The sequence below is a fragment of the Ursus americanus genome, chromosome 8, assembly GCF_024610735.1.
Source record: "Ursus americanus isolate L20-20 chromosome 8, mUrsAme1.1.p, whole genome shotgun sequence".
Classification (NCBI taxonomy): Eukaryota; Metazoa; Chordata; class Mammalia; order Carnivora; family Ursidae; genus Ursus; species Ursus americanus.
This window is the reverse complement of record NC_142134.1, coordinates 40,680,212-40,704,859: the sequence shown is the minus strand read 5'-3', so window position 1 is coordinate 40,704,859 and position 24,648 is coordinate 40,680,212. Positions and strand designations below refer to the sequence as shown.

At 37.9% G+C, this 24,648-nt stretch overlaps 1 protein-coding gene across 7 annotated transcripts in view; it reads right to left on the bottom strand.

The window, feature by feature from the left end:
• The window catches only part of AASDH (aminoadipate-semialdehyde dehydrogenase), a 39,274-nt gene extending 14,679 nt beyond the window's left edge, over nt 1-24,595 (bottom strand). For 2 of the 7 annotated variants that reach the window (XM_087864125.1, XM_045816082.2), the window contains exons 1-11: nt 24,447-24,530; nt 21,863-22,137; nt 20,468-20,588; nt 18,600-18,916; nt 13,887-14,079; nt 6,648-6,889; nt 5,767-5,873; nt 5,085-5,257; nt 4,450-4,642; nt 3,542-3,657; nt 1,117-1,909 (exon numbers count right to left, since the gene is read on the bottom strand). In XM_087864125.1, coding sequence (XP_087720251.1) covers nt 1,117-1,909; nt 3,542-3,657; nt 4,450-4,642; nt 5,085-5,257; nt 5,767-5,873; nt 6,648-6,889; nt 13,887-14,079; nt 18,600-18,916; nt 20,468-20,588; nt 21,863-22,137; nt 24,447-24,518 — 2,602 coding nt within the window. In that variant the 5' untranslated portion in view covers nt 24,519-24,530. The other 5 variants (XM_045816083.2, XM_045816085.2, XM_045816084.2 and 2 more) reach the window with 5 other exon arrangements.
• Between the last annotated feature and the right edge of the window lie 53 nt (nt 24,596-24,648).

Genomic DNA, 24,648 nt, shown 5'->3' with positions numbered 1-24,648 from the left:
CTAACACTTGATGAGCCTGTACCCAGCAATGTGCCAAAGGATTCATAAGCAATTATCTCACTTCATCTTCTCAAAAGCTCTAGGACGTATGTGGAATTTAAGAAACAAAACAAATGAGCAATGGCGGGTGGGGGGGTGAGGGGAGGGGGCTGAAACAGGTGATGGGGATTAAAGAGGACACTTGTCATGATGAGCACTGAGTAATATATAGAATTGCTGAGTCACTATATTGTACACCTGAAGCTAATGTAACACTAGGTTAGCCATACTGGAATTAACATAAGAAATTAAAAAAAAAAAGCTCTATGACTGTAGTGTTTTTTAAAATCTGTCCACAAATTCTCTGATATTCTTCCTTTCAAGAACTGGAGCCTAAATGTCCCTCCCCTTGAGTGCAGGCCAGGCTTAATGATGTGCTTCTCGTGAACACAAGCAAAACTGACGGTAGGCAACTTTGGAGACTAAGTCATAAAAGTACTGCATTCCTCCTCCCGCCAACCCCATCCTGCCCCCAACCCTCTCGGAGCACCCACTCTGAGGGAAGTGAGCTGCCAGGTTGTGAGGGCACTCAAGCGGCCTATGGAGAGGCCCATGTGACAAGAAACTGGAAAGCTTCCTGCCAAGAACCTGCTCAGAACGGAAGCCTTCTGCTGGCAGCAGTGTCAGTCAGCTGTCCTGGAAGCAGACTTTCCAGGCCAAGCCAAGCCTTCAGATGACTGCAGCCACATGGGAAACCCTGGACCAGGACTTCCGCCAAGCTGCTCCTGAATTCCCGACCTCAGAAACTGGGACGTGTTTGTCACTCTAAACCATTAAGTTTTGGGAGAATTTACGATGCAATGTGTTCTATTTATTATACCCACACACTCATGAGAATACATGAGGTCCTAAGAGGTTCAACAACGTGTCAAAGTTCACAGAGCTGAGTACAGTTTTAGAGCTAGGTTCAAATCCAGGGACTAAGACCCAAGGCCCACACTGTGAATTAGCACGTGGGTAACTAGTATTCTTTAACAACCTCCAAACCCACCATATTTAAGTTTTCAAATTTAACTTGCTTGTACTAGCATTATCATATGGTAATTAACTCTATGAACCTCAAATTCAGAAACTTACCCACTACAATAAAGTTTCCACACTTAGATACACATGCTGAGGATTCAATTCGATCTCCCAAAATCTGTTCCCATTTCACCTTTCCAGAGTAAAGGTCAACTGCAACCATTCTGTGAGAATGGGAGCCAATGTACACAGTTGCGGATGACTTGTCAACAGCAGGGATCACAACTAGAGGCGAAGCATCCACACATTTGCCCGTGTCTGACCTCCACCTCACATGTAGCTCCATCTTCTTGGCTGCTAGCACACATGTTCCCTCTTCAGAAACTTCTGCAACACAGGATGGATCTTTTGACTTCCTAATAAGAGCTGGAGGATTTAAGCTTTCCACATTTTGAATATTAGTCTGTGACATTAAATCAGAAGAATGGGCTGAAGAGCAAAGTCCTAACTTAGTTAAAAACTTAGTATTCGGTGACAAAATCTGACTCCCTCTGCTCACTGCAGTAAAAGCAGTTAGCTCATCGTCACAACTTAACATCATGACAGATTTCTGACGTAAAGATTTTCCACTGGTTTCTTCTTGATTAACGTCGTTGAATTTTCTTTTCACGGCATAATTCTTGCTAAATACCAGATCTTCATCTGGAAACACTGTTTGAAGGACATGATTGTAAATCTCTAAAATGGGGCTGCTAAGAATAATTTCCAGAAGTCCAGGTACTGATGTGCCAACTAGTTTCTCAATCTCATTGAGGAGCCGTATAGACTTTAAGGAATCTCCACCACTATTTAAGAAGAGTGACTCATCAGGAACCTTCAAAGGATCTTCTGAGTGATTCAGAATAGACTACAGATGAGAAAAGGGAGAAACATAGTGAAGTACAGGCCTAAAACCAAAACAATTCAACCAATTTATAGGTAATATATAGAGCATAGTACTTATATTAATGATATGAAAAGGCACAAAATATTTTCATTAAAATAAATTTTAAAGTTATTTTCTTTATAGTAAAGAAGACCATCACTATGCTACCAATTTTGTCACAAACTCTAAAACTACAAGTTATATTTCCCTTTAGAGAACTTTTCCTACCCATAAAATAGCGAGTAGAATTATAAAAATATGATTTATTAACTATAAACTCCACAAAATACTTAATATCTGATATTTCTATAATATGGGAACAATATTTATCTTCATTTGCTTCACTAAATTAAAATTATATTCCAAGTATCCAAGAATGAAGTGAATTAAGACTTTTATCAAGATATCCTTTATTTTCAGACAAGACTATACAATTACAACCTCTTTTCAGAACCCTTCAGAAAGCTCCACATTTTAGCTAAGAAAAACTGTACTGACCTATGGTTGTAATATACACATATTTCAGAATTTAAATTGTTTGCTATACATATTTCTATATATACAAACAGTCCCCAATAATGATTTGACTTAAGTTGTTGTTGGTTTTGTTGTTTTTTTTTTTTTAAGTAGGCTCCATGCCTAGTGTGGAGCCCAGTGCAGAGCTTGAATTGATGACCCTGGGATCAAGACCTGAGCCTAAATCAAGAGTCAGATGCTTAACTGACTGAGCCACCCAGGCATCCCTTAAGATTTTTTAACTTCACAATGGTGTGAAAACAATATGCATTCATTGAAAACTGTACTTCAAATTCTGATCTTTTCCCAGTCAAGCAACATGCATTATCTCATGATGCTGGGCAGGAACAGCAAGCAAGCCACAGCTCCCAGTCAGACATGTGATCACAAGAGTAAACAACTGATACACTTGTAACCATTCTGTACCCATTCGACCATTCTGTTTTTCACTTTCAGTACAGTATGCAATAAATTACCTGAGATATTCAACAATTTATTATAAAATAATGTTTCTGCCCAACTGTAGGCTAATGTAAGCGTTCTGAGCACATTTAAGGTAGGCTAGGCTAAGCTATGATTTTCGGTAGGTATATTAAATGCATTTTGACTATGAAATTTTCAACTTACAGTGGGTTATCTAGATGTAATCCCATCATACATTGAGGAAGATCTGTATATATAAATTCCATTAACCAGAAACATACATGTTAATGCAAGTTCCTCGGGAGTAATGGCCTAAGCCCTTATACCACAGATTGTAGTGTAGCAAGATTTGGTCATTTTCTCAACTCTGACAAGCACTGCACCCCACTGCCCCATTGGGGAAAAGTTATGTCAACATGGGTCTTGTCTACCTGTGCCTTTTAGTTCTACCTCGCTTCTAATAAATTTCTTTGTGGGGAGCTTAATCTTACAGAAGAGAACCTAATCATTAGTTTAATACAATTGAATATACAACAGGATATTATTTAACATTACTTAACATTCGGGCACCAATAACATTCTTAGAAAACTTTATCAGCTGTATTAGGATGTTAATAGTCCCAAAAGATATAACACGACCTCTATAATAACAAATTTGTATCTTAAAAGTTATACCTTCCACAAATACTGTAATTTTTCCCAAAGTTCCTCTTTTCCATTAAGTTTGCACTCAGACTTCAAGTTTAAATCATTTAAATATATCTTGTTTAACTCTGAAACATCAATTTTGCCTAAAAAGAAAAATTATTTTAAAAATTCAGTTCAAACCCTATCTTCATTAGTCATAAGAATCCACACATTTTTCAGTGTAAAAGTTTGAAACCTTATAGTTTGTGAAAGATAATCAATTCTAAAGAAAGTAGTCCCATGCTACCAAGAATGTAATGGGTAATAAGAAAGGAAGAGCTAATGTTTATCTTATAGAGTTAAAGAAATGGTCCTACTAACTGAACAATTACTGCATTTGATGTAAATATTTAATAAAGGTGAGACTGGGAAGGCAATATGGTCATTAAGAACATATGTTTTGAAATCAAAAAGTCTTAGATAGAATTTCAACTCTACCACTAACCAGCAATGTAATTTTGTGAAAATTAACCTCTTTAAGCCTTATTTTCCGTATCTGTAAATGGGAATTATACTACCTACTTGCAGGATTTTCTAGAGATAAAATGAGTTAATTATATAAAGCACTTAATAGAGGTCTACCACAATATGTGCTAATATTACTTAGAATAATAAGGATTGAAAAGGCGTTTAAACCAGTATGGGGTGCCTGGGTGGCTCAGCTGATTAAGCGACTGCCTTCGGCTCAAGTCATGATCCCGGGGTCCTGGGACTGAGTCCCACGTTGGGCTCCCCCTGCTCTGCGGGGAGCGTGCTTCTCCCTCTCCCTCTGCCTACCACTCCCCCTACTTGTGTTCTCTGTCAAATAAACAAGTCTTTAAAAAAAAATAAAAAATAACCGGTTATGAATTAGTATTCATTTGGCACCAAAACACAGCTGCTTCAAATGATTTTACCATGAGATGTAAATGGTAGAGAATCGATCAACAAAATTTCATCCGGGATTGCATGACTTGGAAGATGTTTCTGCAGTTCTTTAAAGATGTATTCCTTTACCAAATCGTTTTTGGACACCATGAACAGAATTAATTTTTCCTGATTATACCATGTAACTGCACAAGACTCCACTTGCTGAAGTCCTTCAGCAACCTATGAGAGAGATTATCCCAATTTGTCAGAGGACATTTAAAAGCAAACTTTCTAAATGCTCAAACTTCTCATGTCTGAAATCAACACAGTCAAATTATATTATAAAATAACTAGAGACTTAAAAAAAATTGATTGCTACTATTGCTATTACCAGCACACTGGGTTCTTCACGTTTTTCAAAAATAATTGCTCTCAGAGCAAAGTAAACCATTATTTTCACAGTTATCGAAATCCCTTCGGTCACTTATCTAAAAAACAACCCTCTCTTCATGCCGGGAATAAGGGTACACTGAATAACCCACACTTACTACTGTCATTCATCATTAATACAAAAAATCTTAGGTTTAAATAACATTAATAGAGAATGCCGGCACATTCTCAGTGGTGGCTACCTCTAAAACCTACATATGCTAGTAGATACTTAATATTTAGATAGTTCTACCTGTTGCACAAGTTCAATGTTAAGACGTTTGCCATGTCGTTTGATCTGACTGTCCTTTCGTCCCAAGAAAAACATCTCTCCATCTTTCACCATCACCAAGTCTCCCGTGGCTCGCATTATGCCAAGTGGTACTGTCATTTCGTCATCAAGAAAACATACTCTGTTTCTGCCACCTTCACAAGATATAAACATCAACGTAATAAAAAAAATCCATGAAAATATATTAAAAACCATCAAATCAAGAACACCTTCAAAATTTCAGTTACTAAGTTTCACATTTTGAATATTTATATGAAAAGGGGACAGCACACTTTTAAATGTTACCTGATAAAATTAAATACAATAACCTCAGTAAAATAAAGTGAAAAACAAGATTTCTAAAAACATATATGTGATTTAAAAAATTCTTAGAATACTGATTATAGAGAATTTTGGCTATAAAGGTCCAACTTGCAATTTCTAAATTACTTTTATATCTTCCCTAAGGGTATCAAACACTGTTATCTGAAATAATTATGGTAACATATTAAATGTTTCATGACTGTGAGAATGAGATTAAAAATTATCATCACTGAAAAGAATACCAGACATAAGACAAATTGATCAAAGAATAAAATTAACATATCAGATTTTTTTTTCTTGGAAAAAAAAAAATATTCCCAATCAACAAATATAAAACCACCTAAAAATACTTGGCCATGGCCTTCTTGAATTGTGAAGCCATTAGTATCTCTGACTTCAACTACTGTTCCAAGCAGTGGAAATCCCAGTGGTACTGGCAATTCACATCTATGGAAACACAACAACCCAAACCATATTTAAATTTTTCATTTGAATAGAAGATTTTCCAATGTATTTAAATCACATCATACCAAATAAAAGTTTTGGTTATCTTATAATTCAAAGACTGCCAAGAGGAAAAGGTTAGGTGGAAATCTAGTATAATAGGTTATTTATTTCTGTTCAGTCACAAAAAAGTTATAGCAGGATCTGCAGCACCAGTTATAAGAAAGGTTCTGGATCCCCAGCTTAAAATTCTAGATAAAATACGGGCGCCTGGGTGGCTCAGTTGGTTAAGCAGCTGACTCTTGATTTCAGCTCAGGCCATGATCTCAGGGTTGTGAGACTGGGCTCTGTGCTGGGCATGGAGCCTGCTTTAGATTCTCTCTCTCCCAGGGCATCTGGGTGGCTCAGTCGGTTAAATGTCTGCCTTTGGCTCAGGTCATGATCCCGGGGTCCTGAGACTAAGCCCCGCACTGGGCTCCCTGCTCAGTGGGGAGCCTGCTTCTCCCTCTCCTTCTGACCCCTACCCCTCGTGCTCTCTCTTGCTCTTTCACTCTCTCTCAAATAAAATCTTAAAAAAAAAAAAAAATTCTCTCCCTCTCCCTGTGCCCTCCCCCACCCTCCCTCACTCTAAAAAATTTTTAAGAATAAAAATCCTAGATAAAATAATGTTCCTAAAATTACTACTGCAGTGCCTATCAAAAACATTATTAGTGTTAATCTTAAGATACTGGAAAAATACAGTTTCTCTCTAGTCTACTTAGTAATTGAAACCCTTACTTCAAAGTAGAATTAAGAAACTTCTCTGGAATCCTGTAAAAAGTTGCCCAACTTGATACCTCTGTGATACCATAAACATTAAATATTTGTGTTTTATTGTCTACTCCTCTCCAGCTTTTGAGAACAGTCAATGATGGAAATGCTTCACCACCAAGGGCTAATACTCGAAGAGAAGTACTGGCTGATAAAACGGCTGACTTGATAAGCTGAGACCCAAATCTTCTAAGCAATGTTGGTGTTGCCTGTGAATACATTAAAGATAATTTATTTCCCTTCATTTCTTTAAAAAAGTAAATACTGTATAATTAGTTCAAAGCTTAACAATGGGCACCCACATGGAAATTAAGGCCGTGTTTATCAAATTATAAATCATTTTGGAAATTTGAAGCAGCATTACCTTCTTACTGTGGATATCAATTTTGCTTTAGCAAAAACCTTAAGAAAATATTAGTTATGTTTCAATGGATAGTTAAGACAGTTTAAAGATAAAAAGGACAAAATATATAAAATCAGTTCACATTTTCTTTCCCATTATCTCTATGTAGAAAAAAAGTATATAAAGGGTTAAAAGAAGTTCCTCAGTATGAAAAAAGATCTTTAAAAACAGCTTTAGTGAGGTATAATTGACATACAATAAACTGTACATATTTAAAGCATACAATATAAATTGAGATACAGATATATAGATATGAGTGAAACTATCACCATAATCCAAATAGTGAATATATTCTTCAGCCCTAAAATTACCTACTTTACCATTGTAATTCTTGCCTTCGACTGGACCCCTTTTCCAGACAACCACTGATCTATTTCTTAATGATCAGCAGGCATTTTCTAGAATTTTATGAAAATGGAATCACACAACACATACTCTGTTTTGACCTGACTTCTTTCACTCCATATAAATACTTTGGGATGCACCTACTTTGTATTTGTCAATTCCCTTCTTGTCTCCGTTCAGGCTGCTGTAACATAATACCACAGACTAGGTAGGTTACACACAATAGAAATTTATTTCTCACAGTTCTGGAGGCTTTAAGTCCAAGATCAGGGTGCCAGCATGGTCAGGTTCTGGTAAAGCCCGCTTTCAAGGTTACAGACTGCCAACTCGTTGTACACTCACATGGTGGAAGGGGCTAGCGAGCTCTGTGGGGTCTCTTTTCCAAGAGCACTAATTCCATTTATGAGGGCTCCACCTTCATGACCTAAAAACTCCCAAGGGCTGCACCTCCTAATACTATTATATTGTTCATTAGGATTTTAACGAATGGGGGGGGCACAAACACTCAGACGATGGGACTCTTTATTGCTGAGTAGTAGCCCATTGTACACATCAGGACTAGCATTTGCATTTCCCTGTAAGATTTAAAATGTATTAATTTCTACCCCAAAAGCTCTACTAGGATTTTGATAGGAACTATGTTTAATTTATAAATCTTGACAATATTGAGACTTCAATCCATAAACATGAACTGTCTCTTCATTTATTGAGCTCTTTAACTTCTATCAGTAATGTGTTGAGTTTGGGGGGTTTTTTTGTTTTGTTTTGTTTTCCTTATTGCACTGCCTGGAACAACCGGGGTAATGATGAAGAGAAGTGACAAAAGCAAACATCCTTGTTTTGTTTCCATTCTTAGGGCAAAAGCGTGTAGTCTTTCACCAAATAGGAGGTTAGCTGTAGTTCCCTTCATCATATTGGGAAGGTTCTTCTATTCCTACTTAAGGTTTTTTCTTCATCACAAATGTTGGATTTTGCCAAATATTTCTTCTGCATCTGTTGAGATAATATATGCTACATAAATAATGAACAAAAAGCATAATTATCAGTGGATTTTTGGATGTTAAACCAAATGTGCATTCCTGGAATAAATGCCACTTGGTCACATTTTAAATTTACTGAAACTTGTTTTGGGTTGAGAATATGATCTATCCTAGAAAACGTTCAATGTGCTTGCAAAGAATGCGTATTCTGCATTTACTGGATGTTGTGTTCTATAAATGGAATTTGGTTGATAATGTTGTTCAAGTCTTCTATATGTTCTGATTTCTGAAAAACTAGATTTCATTCAATTGTTAAAAGTGGGGTATTAAAATTTCGAACTGTTGGGTTGTCCAGTTCTCATTTCAATCCTGTCCATTTCCATTTTGCTTCATATATTTGGAACCTCTATTTTTAGGTGGATATACATTTATAATCGTTACATCTTCTTGATACAACATGTACTTCTTGATGTACTGACCATTTTATCATTATGAAATGTTCCTGTTGCTTGTTTGCTTTTTTGTTACTAACTAGCCTGGATTAAATCTGTAAAATCTGTCTTCCTGGTGATGTGTGGCCACTAATGTCATTGCTTACTTGTTCTTTTAAATTTTTTTTTTTCTAAATTTATTTGAGAGAGCGCACGAGCATGAACAGGGGGTAGGGGGTGGGGAGGGAGAGGGAGAAGCAGACACCCCACTGAGCAGGGAGCCCAACATGGGGCTCGATCCCAGGACCCAGAGATCATAACCTGAGCCAAAGGCAGACGCTTAACCATCTGAGCCACCCAGGTACCCCTTAAATATAGTTTTCATTTTTAAGTCTTACTTCCTATGAGTCACCTTGTGTCTGTATAGCTCAGTAGTCGAGCAACAACTGACTGCCCACAGTGATGGATTTGTGTGTATAGACAGATGAGCTCAAAGTTAAGCCCATTTTCAAGCCTAATCCAGCTTTTATTTTCCATGGGTCCTTTTGTGTCTCTAAAGTACATACACATACCCTCAAGGTCAGCCAGGAATGTGCTTGGGCCCTCTGGTCTGATTCACACGTGCAGCCTTAGCCAAAATGTGCTTTCCCTCCCTATCACCACAACCTCAAACCAGTGGAGATTTTGGCCCTCCGTGCTCGCCCACTTCAACATCATTTCCACAGACAGTGCTTTTAGGCATGGACATAACCTACCATTCCAAACTGAATACACCCCTTTTGAGCAACAGGCCCTGACAAAACAGAAAAGTCTGTTTTGACTGTGCTGGGGGAGGCAGGGAGAGCAGCTTAGTCTAGAATGCCACGACTTCCATTTTTATGCAAAACGCAACAGCTTTTAAAAACAAACACTTTTCAGATAGTTGTAGGCCTTTGGTTGATTTCCAAAGTGTTGACGTAGTTGATTTTTGTCAATTTTGTCCAGCTTTACAGGTGCTCTTTATTAGGGAGAGGATCTGCCAGTCTCTTTACTTGACCATAGAAAATTTCCATGTGGATCAAGATTTTTAAATGGTTTCTTTCAATAAAAGCTAGAAGCAGCCCTAATGGACAACTTGAATTTTAATTCAAAAAGATGATTTAAAGTCTTGGTTTGTCAAAATATTTAAGTAATAGGATGACCCAACATCCCAGGACAAGCTTACTGTTCCAGATCCCTGTCTAGGAATTTACCAACTCCATTCACTCTCAAGATTCTGGGTTTTTAGTAATAAATTATAATGGCCACCCTACTTATAAGGCACCCTAAATCAAGTAAACTGTTCCACCAAGTTTTGTCATAAGGAAAATCTCTTATCAAAATGAAATGTTCTGGGCATGCCTGGGTGGCTCAGTTGGTTGGGCATCTGATTCTTGATTTTAGCTTAGGTGATGATCTCAGGGTCCTTGAGACAGAATTCTGCGTTGAGCTTGGTGCTCAGCAGAGTCCGCTTGTCTCTCTCCCTCTGCTCCTCCCCCTACATGCACATGATTGCTCGTTCTCTCATAAAAAAATCTTAAAAAAAAAAGAAAAGAAAAGAAAAGAAAGAAAGAAAGAAAAGAAGAAATGTTCTGGCCTAATTTCTGGTGCTAAAGATAATTTCAACTTTGAACTCTACAAATAAATGCACAGCTACGAATACTCAGCAAGATAAAGCATAATAGTAACACTTTCCAGATACTCATAAACTGAAATGATAAAATTTAGTGGCAGAATACTAGTCAATATACTGTGTTACCAAATCCTCCTAGGCACAGAAAAATAGGACTTCGTAAATAACAGATAAAACAGGGAATGTTACAGTTCCTTCCAAATTTTCTAAGGAAAAATTCACATAAAAATGAAAAACACTATTATGCTGACATTTTGGTAGCTAGCAACCCAAGATTTTGCTCTAATTAAATGATTTCACTTTTAAAGGGCATCACGTTTAATATAACTCTGCTACCCAGAGTATATTAAAAAAAAAAAAAAAAAAAAAAAGCAAAAAGCTCAAATGTATTTTAGGTTTGTAAAAAACCAAAAAGTAGACCCTTCTTTCCAAAAGGTCCTTATTCCTTATTCCTGAAACAAAGTCAATCTTTAATTTCCTCAAAGGCTTAGTCCATTTCACTTTGGGGCCTTTCTCCCCCACAGTAAATCAAGATGTTCTTTTTTAATTTTTAAAACCTTAACAAAGCATGTACTCTCTTTTAAGCTTTTAAGATCCTTGCTTAGGGGCGCCTGGGTGGCTCCGTTGTTAAGCGTCTGCCTTCGGCTCAGGGCATGATCCCGGAGTCCTGGGATCGAGCCCCACATCAGGCTCCTCTGCTGGGAGACTGCTTCTTCCTCTCCCACTCCCCCTGCCTATGTTCCCTCTCTCGCTGGCTGTCTGTCACATAAATAAATAAACAAAATCTTTAAAAAAAAAAAAAAAAAAAAAGATCCTTGCTTAATATCCAATTAGTGGGGTGCGTGGGTGGCTCAGTTGGTTAAGCGCCTGCCTTGGGCTCAGGTCAAGATCCTTGAGTCCCGGGATTGAGCCCTCCATCGGGCTCCCTGCTCAGTGGGGAGTCCGCTTCTCCCTCTGTCCCTTACCCAGCTCGTGACCACGTGCACTCTCTCAAACACAATCTTAAAATATACCCAAGTAGGTTTTCAGGTAAGGTCATTAGTTGTAAATAAAAAAAAAAAAAAAAAGCTTCCTGTATAGATTTTAAGTATAGAATATATATTATATAGGCAAAAAAACAAAAATCCTTGGTGATTTATATATCATTTGATAAGAAATTTGACTTTGGAAGGAAAAGATGAACCCTAACAACAAATGTCTCACTATGAGACATAAAGAGACCTGACAATACCGAATCCATCCTTAGCACTCCATCTTGTTCATGTGGGCGGTTTAACAAGATCTTGTTCACATTGGTGGCTAGGTGTTACAGGCCCTTTGGAGATTAATATACATAGCTTAGCAATGCCCACTGCCGCCAGGCTAGGAGGAGGGGGAGGCTTGCTTTGGCCCTCCACAAATTTGTTCAAGATAACGCATTTTCTCCCCTTTCTGAAGTACAGATGGTGCCATGACATCTAAAGAAAGATTAGCTGTCAGGTACATGAGACCCTTTGATCTTACTACAGTGCCTTCCCCTACACGTCCCTTTGGTCTAGATCTGTAGACTAAGGTCTGGTCTTTGCAGAGAATAGCTGCACCCCTCCGCGTCATCACCCACCTGGTCCTCCCGATCAGTATGTTACCACGCATAAAACTATGGAAACTGTATGGAGCTGCCTGCTTCGTTTTTTCCAACTCAAAAAAAGTTTGGAGGATACTTTACAGTTCTTCCTCCCCAACCTTCTAACAAGTCAGGACATGCCTTATACAGAGGAAAGGATAGCCTGTCAGCTTGTGTACTTCTCTTCCTTCCTCAAACTCAAGATCTGGGGGCGCCTGGGTGGCACAGTCAGTTAAGTATCTGAGTCAGTTTTGGCTTAGGTTGTGATCTCACAGTCATGAGTTGGAGCCCCAGGTTGGGTTCCGCACTCAGCGGGGAGTCTGCTTGAGATTCTCTCCTTCTCCCTCTGTCCCTCCTGCTCGTGCTCTCTCTCTCTCTCTCTCAAATAAATAAATCTTTAAAAACAAAAATAACTCAAATTTGACCTGCTGGTAATACTCCAAATTAAGTACTGTGAATTAAATAAAATCATCATGAAGCTATATGCACAACTTGCTGTGTTCTGGGATCAGAGTTAGTAAATGTATATATGTTTCTCAAAGATTAAGGCCCCCAAAAAGGTTAAAACCCAATGCTAAAGTAAATTTTTCTGAAAATGTGCTAAAACATTAAGCAAGGGGGGGCGCCTGGGTGGCACAGCGGTTAAGCGTCTGCCTTCGGCTCAGGGCGTGATCCTGGAGTTCTGGGATCGAGCCCCACGTCAGGCTCTTCCTCTATGAGCCTGCTTCTTCCTTCCCACTCCCCCTGCTTGTGTTCCCTCTCTCGCTGGCTGTCTCTCTCTCTGTCGAATAAATAAATAAAATCTTAAAAAAAAAAAAAAAACTAAGCAAGGGGATCAGATTTAAAGAGATAGAACTCATTGACTTGACATAGAAGGAAAGTCTCCTTTCCTTTAGTAACTTTCAAGTTTACTTAGGTATTTTGCAAATGTTTCCTGAAAACTATACTCCTTTAATATAATTTGTTTTCCTACAAAATTCAAGTCTTGTCCAGACTGATAGAATGATCACCATAGATGAGAATTTATATGCATTGATATACCCAGCAAGCCACATTACTATATTCATTTTATATATATTATATATATATATCTACAAAATTATATATATAAATAATATATATAAATAATATATCTATAATATATACAAAATTATATTTTTTTAAAGGATAAAAAACTGCCTAAAAACAAAGTCAATATCAAATTTTGCCTTTAGGGTAGAAATTTAACATCCTCAAGTCTCTTACACTAGATATAAATCTGCTATTTTTAGTTTATCATGATTTGCATATAATTTTGTTAATTCTCTTTAGTATCTTTAACCACTTGCAATGTAATAATCTTAAGGCTTATATACCAGTCACATACTTTCAGATAATATTTTTTAAAATCTCTTAAGTATTTGTTTCCATAAGTTAACATAAAATATACTGATATAAAAAGTCAAAATCTAAATTCCTAACTAATTATAATTTAACTTACTTTAACTCTGTGTTTTCCACCAGAAGCTAAAGTTTAAGATAGGAGAGGCAGGGTATCCCAACAGATGTGAAAGAAGGTCAACTTCTTCTAGTTATTATTGTACCAAATGGACAGTGAAATAATTTTCTAAATAGAATTAACTGATTTTTCATTCTCAAGCAAATTAAGTGATATCATCAGGAGACAACCCTTAATAATCTAACTCGATTATCACTAACCTACTATAAAAAAGCTACAGGAATACAAAATATTCTCTAAAACTTTAAAAATGTTAAATAAAAGACAAAGCATTTCATTTGCCCCCAAAATGTACCTGCAAAATAGTAACTCTGTGATGGGAAAAGAGAACAGCAGCTAACTTTGATGGAAGCGCTTTGACAGAAGTTGGTACAATAAGCAGACAGGCACCACTTGATAGAGCAACAAATAGTTCCACAACGGAAGGATCAAAGGTCAGAGGTGAAGCCAGAAACAAAACATCTTCCTGTGTGATCTTGAAAAGTACCCTAAGGCAAAACAGAATGCAGTTCTAAGAAATGTCTAACATTTGGTAATCACATAACCTAAAAAATTATGACCATTAATTTTCTGGATGTTGGCCAGATTTTTACTCTTTTTCTCGTAGATTAACCAAAATGTGCTATTAATTCTATAACTCTTCTTTATGAACATAAGGATTAAAAGCCATTTAAAGCAATATCCACCTCCTACCATGACATATTTTATCATCTGTGATGGCTTTCTGATGTGTAAATGTGGCTGGATTGAACCACAGTCCCCAGAATTTCCTTTCTAGTATGTTTTCCATTAGGGTAAAAAACAGGGATCTTCTCTCTCAAGAACGGAAGAGAAGGGAGGTGGCTGCCATTTGGTAGAACACACACCTCTCTGTTATTCCATCAAACGCTAACCTAGGTGCAGCAGTGAAGGGATTTTGTAGACAAAGTCCCTACTCAGCTGACATTAATCTAAAGGGAGATTATCCTGGGTTAACTCAATTTACTCAACCGGAAGGCCTTTTAAAGAGTGTTAGGCTTTCTCTGAAAAAGAGACACAGCATCTGGGTTTACAATTACTCTCCCTCCCCCCTAGATCTTTCCTGACTTATCTGTGAACAAGCTCATGCCTATGGGGTTCCAGCCTGTTCATTATCATCCCTTTCTATTTATACTACAGACCAGTCTTGCTTAGCCCCCACAAACGTAAGCCAATTTCTTATAGTAAGTCCCTGATAAATCCTCCTGGTTCTGCTTTTCTGGTAGAGACTTATTCTATCCGACTTATTTAATGATGCTTAATAGAGACCTCTAAATCCCTTTTCGCACTCTTTGGCCTTTTCTCTCAGCAGCTGAACAAAGAGCAGAATGTATGTCGTTAGGATATTACAGAGTATTAGACAGTCACTGGCAAGCCTGTGGCATTGCTTCATTTTGAACACACAAAACCACTCTATCTAAAAACCAGCGATTGCCTTAACTTCAAAACATCTTCAAGTATCGTATTGTGGGGACCCACTCAGAACCCCAGAGCTGATATGAAGATTACTTTAAGCTGAGGATATTTGGGATTTAACAGATATGGAAAGAAGCCTGCTTAGAGCTTCCCTTATATGATTATTGTAACAACTTCTGGGAAATGAAGTTGCCATAAATTCCTTCTTCAGAGTGGCTTTTACTCCCAGGAAGGAAACCAAGAGTGAACCTACTATAAAACCCCTCTGCACGTGACTTTTATGGCCCTCAAAATAAACCAAAAAGGGATTTTTAACAGGTAAATAGATTTCATTAAATTCAAGCAATCAAGAATTTCCTATACTTTAATAAATCAGCCCCTTATCCCTCACTGGGCACACACTTGCTCCCACTTTACACATAATTCCTGCCTCTGCTGGCCCAGTGCCTCTCCCACCCCCACTAGATTCCAAATTTGCTCTACTCTCTTCAAGTTTCCTGCATCTCCATCCCACCTCACCTCTCATACTCTTAACACATGACTTTGCCTTCTATTGCGTAGGAAGTTACAATCCATCAGCTTCCTCTAACATTCCTTACCCTTCCATCTCAAAGTATCTTACTCCTTTACAACACTATTTCTTGATTTTTCAAACCAATTCTCCCGGGGCACCTGGGTGGCTCAGTCGTTAAGCGTTAAGTGTCTGCCCTCGGCTCAGGTCATGATCTGACCTGCATCGGGCTCCCTGCTCAGCGGGAAGCCTCCTGCTATCGCTCCCCCTGCTTGTGTTCCCTCTCTCGCTGCCTCTCTGTCAAATAAATAAAATCTTAAAAAAAAAAACAAAAAACAAAAAACAGTTCTCCCTACCAATTCTCTACCATCAGCCTATTAATGTTTCCCATCTTTTTTTTTTTTTTTTAAGATTTTATTTATTTATTTGACAGAGAAAGAGCGCACTCACAAGTAGGCAGAGCAGAAGGCTCCCCACTGAGCAGGGAGCCCACTGCGGGGCTCGATCCCAGGACCCTGGGATCAGGACCTAAGCTGAAGACAGCCGCTTAACCGACTGAGCCACCCAGGCACCCCTCTTTTAAGGTTTTATTTATTTGAGAGAGAGAGAGAGCGCACATGCGTGTGCACACATGTGTGAGGGAAGGGACAGAGGGAAAAGGAATCTCAAGCAGACTTCATACTGAGTGCGGAGCCCAATATGGGGCTCGATCTCAAGACCCTCAGATCACAACCTGAGGGGAAATCAAAGTGGGACACTTAGCTGACTGAGCCACCCAGGTGCCCCAGTCTCCCATCTTAAAGATAAACCTATACCCTCCCAGAATTCTTTCTTTCCCATTAGAACTAGCTCCTAGAAATGGACACTGTCTTATCTCCATTTCCTTATTTCTCATTCCCTTATCCCTAGCCTAATGTAGTCTGTTCTCAGTCTTGGACACTCAGAAATAAAGTCACTGAAGACCAGATTATCAATTACAAGACTCCTCTGCCTCATTTCACCATTCCCTTCTTCTAGACCCGCACTGTCCAATATGGTAGGCACTAGAAACATGTGCCTAATGAGCACTAAAAATGTGGCTAATCCATATTGAGATGTGTAAGTGTAAAATACATGCTAGATTTAAGATGAGCATAAAAGTGTAAAATACCTGATTTTCATATTGATTACATACTGCTATTTTAGATACACTGAATTAAATAAGATATTGTTAAATTTTCTTCTTTCTTTCTACCTTTTTTGTGGGGTGAGGGGGGAAAGGGAGGGAGAGAGGGAGAGAGAGGCAGAGAGGGAGAGAGAATCTTAAGCAGGCTCCACGCCCAGCACAAAGCCTGTCATGGGGCTCAATCTCACGACCCTAAGATCATGACCTGAGCCGAAATCAAGGTCGGATGCTTAACTGACTGAGCCACCCGGGCACCCCTCTTACTTCTTTGTATTTTTAAAATGTGATTGTTAGAAAGTTTTTAATTACATAAAACTTAAAATGACATAAAAATACACATTTGTCTCACAAAGTTTTTTTTTTTTTTAAGATTTTTTTTATTTATTAATTTGACATAGAGAGACAGCCAGCGAGAGAGGGAACACAAGCAGGGGGAGTGGGAGAGGAAGAAGCAGCCTCCCAGCGGAGGAGCCCAATGTGGGGCTCGATCCCAGAACGCTGGGATCACGCCCTGAGCTGAAGGCAGACGCTTAAGGACTGCACCACCCAGGTGCCTCTGTCTCACAAAGTTTCTATATCTGTATTTGTTTCCTCCTTTGACTTCCTAAGACTACTCTCCTTTGATTCCCTTCCTCTTCTACTTCCTTCTTTCTTCTCAAACTGAGAATCGACTTCATAGAGATTTCTCATCTCCTGATGAGCAAACTGAATTCTGTAATGCTATAGGAATGAGCTTAATGAAATGCAGATCTTTTTACATCTACTGGGTTTAAATGCAAAATTCTTCAACAAGGCATACGAGGCTCCTGCCCCCTCAGGTCCCATGGCTCCTGCCCTCCCAACTCCTTCCCCAGCCCTGCCCTGATACACTCTAGCAAGCCAAACTCCTTTCTTCTGTACCTTTGCCGCACCTCTGCCAGGAATACACTTCTTTCTCAATAATTAAGAAGCAAAGCTTCAACCATCATTTGTTTGCTCCCTGTTTGGCTCCAGGTCTGGATCAGAGAGGTGAAGTCCTAGCCTTCAAAGAACTAAAGTTCAGATATAGTCAAAACAGAGACCCAACTACTTATGACTATCAGTTTAGGAATAAGAGTTCTAAAAAACAGGGGCATCTGGGTGGCTCAGTCAGTTAAAGCATCTGACTCTTGATTTTGGCTCAGGTCATGATCTCAGGGTCCTGAGACTGAGCCCCAACTCGGGCTCTGCAGCACTCAGCGGGGAGTTTACTTGAGATTCTCTTTCCCTCTCCCTCTGCTCCCCCCCCCACTCATGTGCGTGCTCTTTCAAATAAATTAATCTTTAAAAAAAAGTTATAAAGAACAGAGATTAAGATTTTTCCCTTGAGGGGTACCTGGGTGGCTCAGTTGGTTAAGTGCCTGCCTTCAGCTCAGGTCATGAACCCAGAGTCCTGGGATCCAGCCCGGTGTCTGTATCGGGCCCCCTGCTCAGCAGGGAGTCTGCTTCTCCCTCTCCCTCTGCTCCCCCTGCTTGTGTTCTCTTTCACTCTCTCAAATAAATTCTTTAAAAATAAATAAAAATTAAATTTTTCCTTGGGGTGCCTGGCTGGCTCAGTTGGTAGAACATGAAACTCTTGATCTTGGGGTGATGATGAGTTCAAGCCCCACGTTGGGGGTAGAGTTTACTTAAATGTTTTTGGGGTGTCTGGGTGGCTCAGTTGGTTAAGTGTCTGCCTTTGGCTCACATCATGATCCCACAGTCCTGGGATCGAGCCCTGCATTAGGCTCTCTGCTCAGTGGGGAGCCTGCTTCTCCCTCTCCTACTCCCCCTGGTTGCACTCTCCCCTTCTGTCAAATAAATACACAAAAATCTTTAAAAAAATATTTTTCCCCTTTAAAGTAGAAGTTTTGAAGAAGGATTTGAAGGACAGAACTCACCGAAAATGTTGGATGTTTGGGACTATACATGCATGAGGGACTCTGACAATCTTAGGTATCCCTGTAGTGCCTGACGTATGGAGAACATAGGCCAAGCAATGCTTTCCCCTCACATCCATGTGCTCTTCTGACTTTTCTTCATTGCTGTTCCCAGAATTTGTGCTGTTTGTCATTTCTTCTTTTTCATATTTCTGTTTTCTGTTATTTAGCATCAAGCTCCCTTCAACATTTTTCCAGTGAAGTCTGAAGAGTACTAGGTCACTATGTTCTTTAAGTGTATCATAATTCAAGAATATTTCATAGGAAGATTTGAATTTCTGTTACATGGGGAAAAAGTTCACAATATTAATATGTTAAGAGACATTCTTTTTTACATAGAAGTAAAACAAAGTATTCATTTACTCCTTCAACATGGCTTTGTGTAATTCTATATAACTAGGGATTAAAAAAATAAATTAGAAACCTGCAAGGATAAAGTGTTGTCCTTACTTTCAAGGTCACCTTCAAAATAAAAAGGCATAAAAACATACAACTGTAGGGCAACTGTGACAATGCATATGCTCGAAATGTTAATGAGGATACAGGAAACTGAATTTAACTGTCTGGAAGGTGTGAGATTGCTACATCATATGTTAATATTTGGGTTATATGTAGCTTTTGTCCAAATAAAGAGGGGTACTTTATTAGGCAAATAGCTAATGCAAAGTATATGATCTAAGAAAGTTAATGTTGTGGAGAACGTTAAGCATTCCAAAGTTGAAGAATTGGGGGAGAGGAAGAAGGTAAGTAGGAGAGGTGATGCTATCCTTAATAACTTTATATACTCAATACTAACCGGTTTACACCTTAACCTATAAGCAATGAGGTCCAACTGAACAACAGCACAGGCTAGACTTTACTCCATCAAGGATAGATTGATAAGACTTTTGATAAGTGAGGGTCTTCCAATGAACCTTTTGCAACAATTGAGATATGCTCTATAGGCCTGACCTAGTCTGTTGCAACAAGAGTAGACACACAAAGCCTATGAGCAAGAGCCAATAGTTGCGTAACTTTCTGAATACAGAGTGAGCCTACAAAGATTGCAGAGTTTCTGGCTCAGGTATTTGGTAGGAGACAGATTAATACAGATTTACTTAATTTGGCTAAAAAGATACTAAATTCAATTTTAAAAGACTATTTTACGAATAAAGAAATAATGAAACACGGGACGCATCTTACTGAACACCTAACACCAAATATTACCCATAAAGCAGTGTTCCTTGGCTAGATATTTGGTTGGTAGTCATTTAAAAAATTAAAAAATAAATTAAGTTTTCCAGAGAGGTCTGGTGTAAGTGCTAATCTCTTTTTCAAAATTGAAGCCTGGTTATAATTCTTTAATGTTGTTGACCACTGTGAATTGACTCATCTCTTATATTTGTGGCAAGTATTATAAAATTTTCCTAGTATAGAAACAACTTCAGAAAGAGAAAAGAAATTCAAAACAATGCAGTACCTTATTTTACATCTAGAACACCCATTCATGCTATAGAGCAGTGTTTCTCAACAGAATGTAGGGGGTAAAGGGTGTCTCCAGGAGACATTTGGCAATTTCTGGAGACAATTTTGGTTGTCACAACTCGGTGGGGGAACAGGGGGTGCTACTGGCATCCAGGGGGTGGAAACCAGGGATGTTGCTAAAACAACCTATAATATACAGGACACTCCTCACAACAATTACCCAACCCAAAATATCAACAGTGCTGAGACTGAGAAACTGCAGAGTTAGAAAAGGTGGACACGGACAGACGGACGGAAGGAGACACACACATTCTTCAACTGAAAGATAATACATAAAAAAAACCAATTTAAATACACACACTTACATTAATTTGCTGTTTTTCAACAAGAATATAACTTAGATTACATTTTTTCATAAAATGAGTTGATAATGCTGGTGGTGAATCTGGATCAATAGGAGCATAAGCAGCAGGGACTTGGAGAATTCTAAAGAAACAGTACAGAGTCAGCATAGACCTGTTGAAAATCATCTTTAAATAGTTCTATTTCTCTACATACTTTACTATGGACTATATCAGAAATGCCCAAAGTTTTTGTTGACACATCTTTGGTTATAGTTATTTTTATTTTGTCTTTAAGACAGAATATCCATTATTAAATTTTTATCACTTCATAAACAGAAATCCAAGATTTTTTAAAGCTAATGTACTACAGTGTAATATACATGGTAAACACTACTTCTAGAATACCAAACAGGTATCAGTGTCTTGTTTCTTCATCTAACATATGCTCAATAGTCACATGTAACTTACTAGTATGCAGATTAATACAATCTATACTAAAAATGACATTTCACCAAAACCAGGATACCTTAAGGGGGAGGAAAATGAACTTTAAAACTGAATAAGTGACAATAAGATCCAAAATCAGTTGTTTTAACTAAAAGTACTTTGAGGTAGGGGGACCTGGCTGGCTCAGTCAGTAGAGCATATGACTTGATCTTGGGGTTGTGGGTTTGAGCCCCACTTTGGATGTAGAGATTACTTCAAAATAAAATTTTTAAAAAGTACTTTGAGGTATACTTTGGGGATAGATTTTTGTAGGAAATTCTTAATAAAATTTTGTCAATGATTGGATGAAAGTAAAATTTTAACTTTTTTGCTTTGCATTTATACAATTAATCTAACACATCCCATGAGATGAATATCAACTTTTCTAATTCTTTAGCAGCTCTTATTTATGCAGAACCCTAACACAGAAATCACTATATAAGGATAATATTCTAGAACAATAATGATGAACGTTTTGCAAATGATTTAGTGTCTTCCTCAGTTCATAGCTCAATTTTTATGAACCATCATCCAAAACTCTCATTCATTCATTCACTTACTGACTACTTGAGTACCTAAAACTTCAGTCTCGGGAAAAAAAAACAAACAGTTATAATCAAAGAAAACAAGTATTTCAGAAATACCATAACATCAGAATTTATGACTGTTTTCTTTTGGCAGACAAATGAAGCCCTTATATTTTGCAGATATTTAAGTATTCTATTGGAAAAAACTTCTGGTCTCTCCTACATAAGCTCAAATTAACTTAAATGATTAAAAATAATCTTGGGGTATATATGAATCCTTTTAGCCTAAAATCAAACAAGCAATACATAAAAATAAACAGAACAGTAAGTTACAACATATTCTATGTGTTAAAGAATTATAAATTAGGTTAAAAATCTAAAAATTTAATATTAAAACAATTACCCTAGAATCCAAGAGGGTAAGTTGATCCCAGGATGGCAGTACAGACCAACTTCTCGAATTCCTTGAAAGTCACAGTGTAATTGCAGGAAATTTGATAATTCTGAAGCAGCATTAACCACAGTCTTATAGGTGTAATAAACTGGAGGCTGGTTGTTACACTCATCAAAACATACAGCTATTTTATCTGAATAAATGGAGGCAGCCTGATGCACCAATTCTTGAAGAGTCATTTCACTGAAGTTTCTATAAACATCATTGGTAGCAGAGAACTCTACCTATACACAGAAATATTATGGGGACAGGGAGTTTTAGGGAAACTGGTAGGATGAGAAAGGGAGAGATAAACTTCTATATAAATCATTCCTCACAAAAATAAATATATCAAAAATAATTAATCACAGGACCCAGGAATGGTCTGTCGTGAGAACAAGGAGGTTGAAAATTAATCTGATACCATCGACCTAACACTGGGTCAGTACTGCAAGAAAATTGGGGAGAGGAGCGGTATACACAGAGGAGAAGCAAACAGGTAAAAATGTAGTCTCTCTCGACTGCCCACAATGGGAAAAAAACAAAAAATAAACCAATAAAACTCAATTTAAAGCACTACACGCTTAATTTTTTCATTTTTCTTTGGTTATCATCCCAGATTAAGATAAAGGGGTTAAAATCCTGCATAATGTCTTTGAAAAGACTAATGCGAATAAACTGTGCTTTTAGGAACTGAACTCAGGCGACAACAAAATAAACCTTTGATAGAAAAAAGGAAAAACTACCTAAATCCACCCAATTTTAGTCTACTATATATAAACTATATTATTATAATACTTCAGAGGTCACATCAAGTCACTTTTATAAATGTTGAATAACCTCTTTATTCTCTATTTTTAAATTGCTAATAAGTTCATTTAAATTTAAACTATAGTATTACAACTCAAAGCATTGTATCAATACAATATTCTCTGGACTTCTCAATAAAAAAGATTTTAAACAGTATTTCATCAAAAAAACTTTAGGGATCATCGATTTAGAAGAAATAACTCTAATATTTCCTTGAGAATAAAGGTGATTCTTTTTCCTCTTCTGTGAATTCTTTTCTATATTTCAAAAGCAAGTAAGATTTACCAAGTAGCCTATTTTAGTTTTTTTTACTTGTTCATACATTTTTAACTGATTTCATTAATTCAAAATAAAATTAACTTACATCTATATCATTTAATTTATATGAATTAGAAAACAAAACATTCCTAAAGAGAGAAAAATGAGCCAACAACCATTGAGATCCATAAGGTTTGAATCTAAATATAAAATTTAAAAACATAAGGTAACTATAGTTTTTAGTAAGCATTTCAATATTTTCTTTTGTAATGTACAAGATAAAATTTTTAAACTTTTCCTCATACACACAAATGATCATTAAATAAAGGCTGTCCATAGCACACATTATGCCCAATGCGTTTATCACAGGAGGTATAGTCAGTGCAGAAGGATATCTTCTGCTACTCTCTCCTGATATGAGTAACAGATTGTTTATATTATAAAGCATTTTCACAAAAATGTTATATTGTATGTATCCCCCCAAAATGCATTTTAAATGCAAAAACAATTACAGCAGTTAATTTTCCACATGAGGACACTCTGATTATTATACTCCAAAATACTGGACATCAAAGGGGCAAGATTATAAACTAAAAAATACCATTTTTATGACAAATTACAACACTTACCACACATATTTATACAATTCAGATGTTCTTCTACTTTTAACTGCCAGTTTCCCAGTGGTTGCTACAGAGATTTAAGGCAAGATCTATTGCGTAAGGTTTTTATTTCAACAATCATAAATACACTCTCTCCAATAAAAAAATACTATGCTTAAAAAAAATACTTATTGGACACCCAAACATTTCTGAGACCTCATGAAGGGGGGGGAAGCAAATCTAGTAAACAGATTTTATATGTAATGGAATCATTAAGATGTTCGCTACTTCATTTACAACAGTAGAGGCTATTTATTAAGCTATCAAAGGTCTTAAGAGTGTCAACAAATTCTCGTGCTCCAAGGGTTTCTCTCCCTAGGTTATCAGTTATTTTAAAGACAGTTAAATAATCTAAAAACTTTATTTTGCTGTATCCATTGGCTTTTTAATTTACATTACGCAACTACATTTTATAACAATGCACTTTGTAGCTCCCAAAACACTTTTTCATTTGCTCTTCTGAACCACTCTAGCAGATAGGTGGGGCAGATTTATTTCCTTCAGAATGAAGGGGCAGAGGGTCCGAGGCTGGGTAACTCTGGAGAGATCACACAGGTCAGTTTAGTCTTTGCGCGACACCAACCTGCCAGATGCCACTGACACGTACCCCAGGCAAGGCGATGGCCCTGCGGCTGAACGAATCTGCACAACCACCCCGAGGCCTCACCCTACTTCACTTGCCTCTCACAAGCCCCTACCGGAAGCTGCCTCCTGTGACACTCACTCAGAAGGCCTGGGGATTGTGGCAGACGCCTAAGCCCATCCCGACCCTCCGAAAGCCCGAACCCAGAATCTCCCCACACACACGTGAAAAAAGCAGTTACCCGCAAGCCGTAAAGCGTACCGCCGGGATCTGAGAGGCACGGGCACTCGTGTAATCTTCTGCGTCGCTGCATTGACGTCAGCTCGAGCGACCGGGGGCAGAGGGTGGCTCACTGCCCCGCCCCCACCCGACGGGGTTGAGCCAACCTGGGAGACGACCAGGCCGTGTTTTTGCCTACTGCTGTCAACTCAGACACCTGTTGT